At 55.9% G+C, this 2,780-nt stretch overlaps 1 protein-coding gene across 1 annotated transcript; it reads left to right on the forward strand.

Moving 5' to 3' along the window:
• The first annotated feature begins 274 nt into the window (after positions 1 to 274).
• Positions 275 to 826, forward strand: LOC144710062 (dehydration-responsive element-binding protein 1E-like). Its single transcript, XM_078583729.1, has one exon. It carries the CDS (start codon positions 275 to 277, stop codon positions 824 to 826), a length of 552 nt encoding a protein of 183 aa, XP_078439855.1.
• Positions 827 to 2,780: the final 1,954 nt, after the last annotated feature.

Raw genomic sequence — 2,780 nt, forward strand, 5'->3', positions numbered from 1 at the left:
ATTTATTAGTCTCAGAAAAGAACTTCCCCAAAAAATACAAAAAAAAAGCTTAAAAAAGATAAACCGGGGGCGGCCCCCAGCTGGACCCCGGCTGGGGAACCTCTGGATAACGCGCTTCTACTAACACACTACAGAACCGCTGAAACCACGCGGACAGCCGACGTGGCAACATCCGAGCCGTCGCTCCGGCGAGATCGCCCAGCTGGCGGCCGCGTAGACAGCGACACGTGTAACTCGATTTATATCCCCTTCTTCTTCTCTCTCCTCATCGAGCATGGACAGTGCGAAGAGCGACGGCGGAGCGGCGGCGGCACCGCCAAAGAGGGCGGCGGGGAGGACGAAGCTCAACGTGACACGTCACCCCGTTTACCGGGGCGTGCGGCAGCGCGGAAGCGCGAAGTGGGTGTGCGAAGTGCGCGAACCGAACAAGAGGTCGAGGATATGGCTGGGCACGTTTCCCACGCCGGAAATGGCCGCGCGGGCGCATGACGTGGCAGCCATGGCCTTACGTGGCGACGCCGCGTGTCTCAACTTTGCTGACTCGGCGTGGCGGCTGCCGGCTCTGGCCAGCTCAGCGTCCCCCGGGGAGATCCGACGTGTCGCCGCGTTGGCCGTGGAGGCCTTCCGCCCCGCGGATGACGTCATCGACCACGTGGCAGTGGCGCCGCCCGCGGCGCCGCCGGCCGCGACGGAGGACGACGGGTTTTGGTTTTCAGACTTTGGCGTGGTGGAGGACGATGGGCCCCACCTGGATGACGTGGACGCCCAGTCCGACGTGTACCTCTGGAGCTTTTCTGTTCAAACTAGGAGTGGGCCATCCACATAAACGACGTGGCCAACGTATCGGATATTACGTAGGGCCCACATAAATGACGTGGTAAAGTGTCAGAGATGACGTGGATCTATATCCGACGTGTGTATCTGGCGATTCTCTGTTTAAACTGGGAGTGGGGCACCAGAGAAATGACGTGGGCAATGTATTAGAGATGACGTGGTTAGATATCTGACGTGTTCCTCTTTGTTTATACTGAGAGTGGGGCCCAAATAAATGACATGGTAACTTCGTCAGCGAGATGCGTGGCTGGAAATCCGACGTGTCCCAGGCGCTTCGTTTTTGTTTAATTACATAAAGAACGTGGTGATTTATGATAAGTACACATGGGCGGAAATCCGACGTGTCCTCTGACACTTGTGTTCAAACAAGGAGTGGGGTCCACATAAATGACGTGGCAAGTGTATGTGCGGCGTCCCTCTGGCGTGCCCTCTAGCCGGGTAGAAATCTGACGTGTCCCTCTTGCGGTTGTGTGTTCAAACAAGCAGTGGGACCCACATAAATGATGTGGCATGAAGTCCGACGTGTCCCTGTGGACAAATGTAATGATGTTTAAACATGAGTGGGGCCCAGATAAATGACTTGACAAATGTATCAACTATGACGTGGTTGTATGTCCGACGTTGGCCTTCAGAGCTTCATTTTTAAACTTGGTGTAGGGCCCAGGGGAATGACGTGGCGACAAACTATGAAGGGCCCCACAAGATGACGTGGGTGGAAATCCGACGTGTCCCACTGGCGCTCGTGTGTTCAAACCAGGAAGGGGCCCACATAAATGACGTGGGTGAAGGTAGTGCGACGTGTCCCTGTGACGCTTGTTGTTTAAAAAGGAGTGGGGCCCAGATAAATGACGTGGCAAGTGTGTCAACGATGACGTGGTTAATTTTTTAAAGGGGAAATACTATGTATCATCACCAACTCTCTGTTTTGTTCAAAAAATAGCACCAACTTTCTGTTTTGTTCAGAATACAGCACGCGCCAACAAGAAGATGCCAAGTGGCGTCTTCTTTTTTTGCCAGCGATGGTCAAAATGCTGACGTGGATTCCACCGTGGTATCCAGGTGGACTCCACGATGGCATCCACGCCAGGTGGACTCCACGTCAGCATTTTAACCATTGCTGGCCGTTGCCGCCGCTGCCCGTTGCTGCCCGTCGCGGGCAGCTGCCGCGGGCACCCGTCTCTGGCCGCCGCTGCCCGTCGCCGGCCGCCCGTCTTTTTCTCGCCCTCGCTCACCCTCTTCCTCGCGATGGTGAGAAAAAGACGGGTGGCCGGAGACGGGCGCCGACGACGGCGGAGGCGGCTGGAGACGGACGGCGGCGACGGCGGAGGCGGCTGGAGACGGACGGCGGCGGAGGCGGCAGCCGGCGATGGGTGGAGGCGGCGGCCGGCGATGGGTGGCGGCGGCCAGAGACGGGCGCCCGCGGCAGCCGCCCGCGACGGGCAGCCACGGTGGAAGCCGCCCGCGACGAGCAGCGGCGGCAATGGCCAGCGATGGTCAAAATGCTGACGTGGAGTCCACCTGGCGTGGATGCCATCGTGGAGTCCACCTGGCTACCACGGTGGAATCCACGTCAGCATTTTGACCATCGCTGGCAAAAAAAAGAAGACGCCACTTGGCGTCTTCTTGTTGGCGCGTGCTATATTTTTGAACAAAACAGAAAGTTGGTGCTATTTTTTGAACAAAACAGAGAGTTGGTGATGATACGTAGTATTTCCCCTTTTTTAAACTAGGTGTCGGGCCCTAGGAAATGACGTGGCGACAAACTATGAAAGGGCCCCATGAGATGACGTGGGTGGAAGTCCGACGTATGCCTCTGGAGTTGCGCTCTTTGGAAGTATATACATATATTTTTAAGTGAAAGTCAAAACCTAAGAAAAATCTAAGCGAGTAAGCCAAATTATAGTTCAATTCGTTGGAATGTGGCTCAAAGGGATAATATGGATGCG

Source organism: Wolffia australiana, chromosome 12 (genome assembly GCF_029677425.1).
Source record: "Wolffia australiana isolate 7733 chromosome 12, ASM2967742v1".
In the NCBI taxonomy this organism is placed as follows: domain Eukaryota; kingdom Viridiplantae; phylum Streptophyta; class Magnoliopsida; order Alismatales; family Araceae; genus Wolffia; species Wolffia australiana.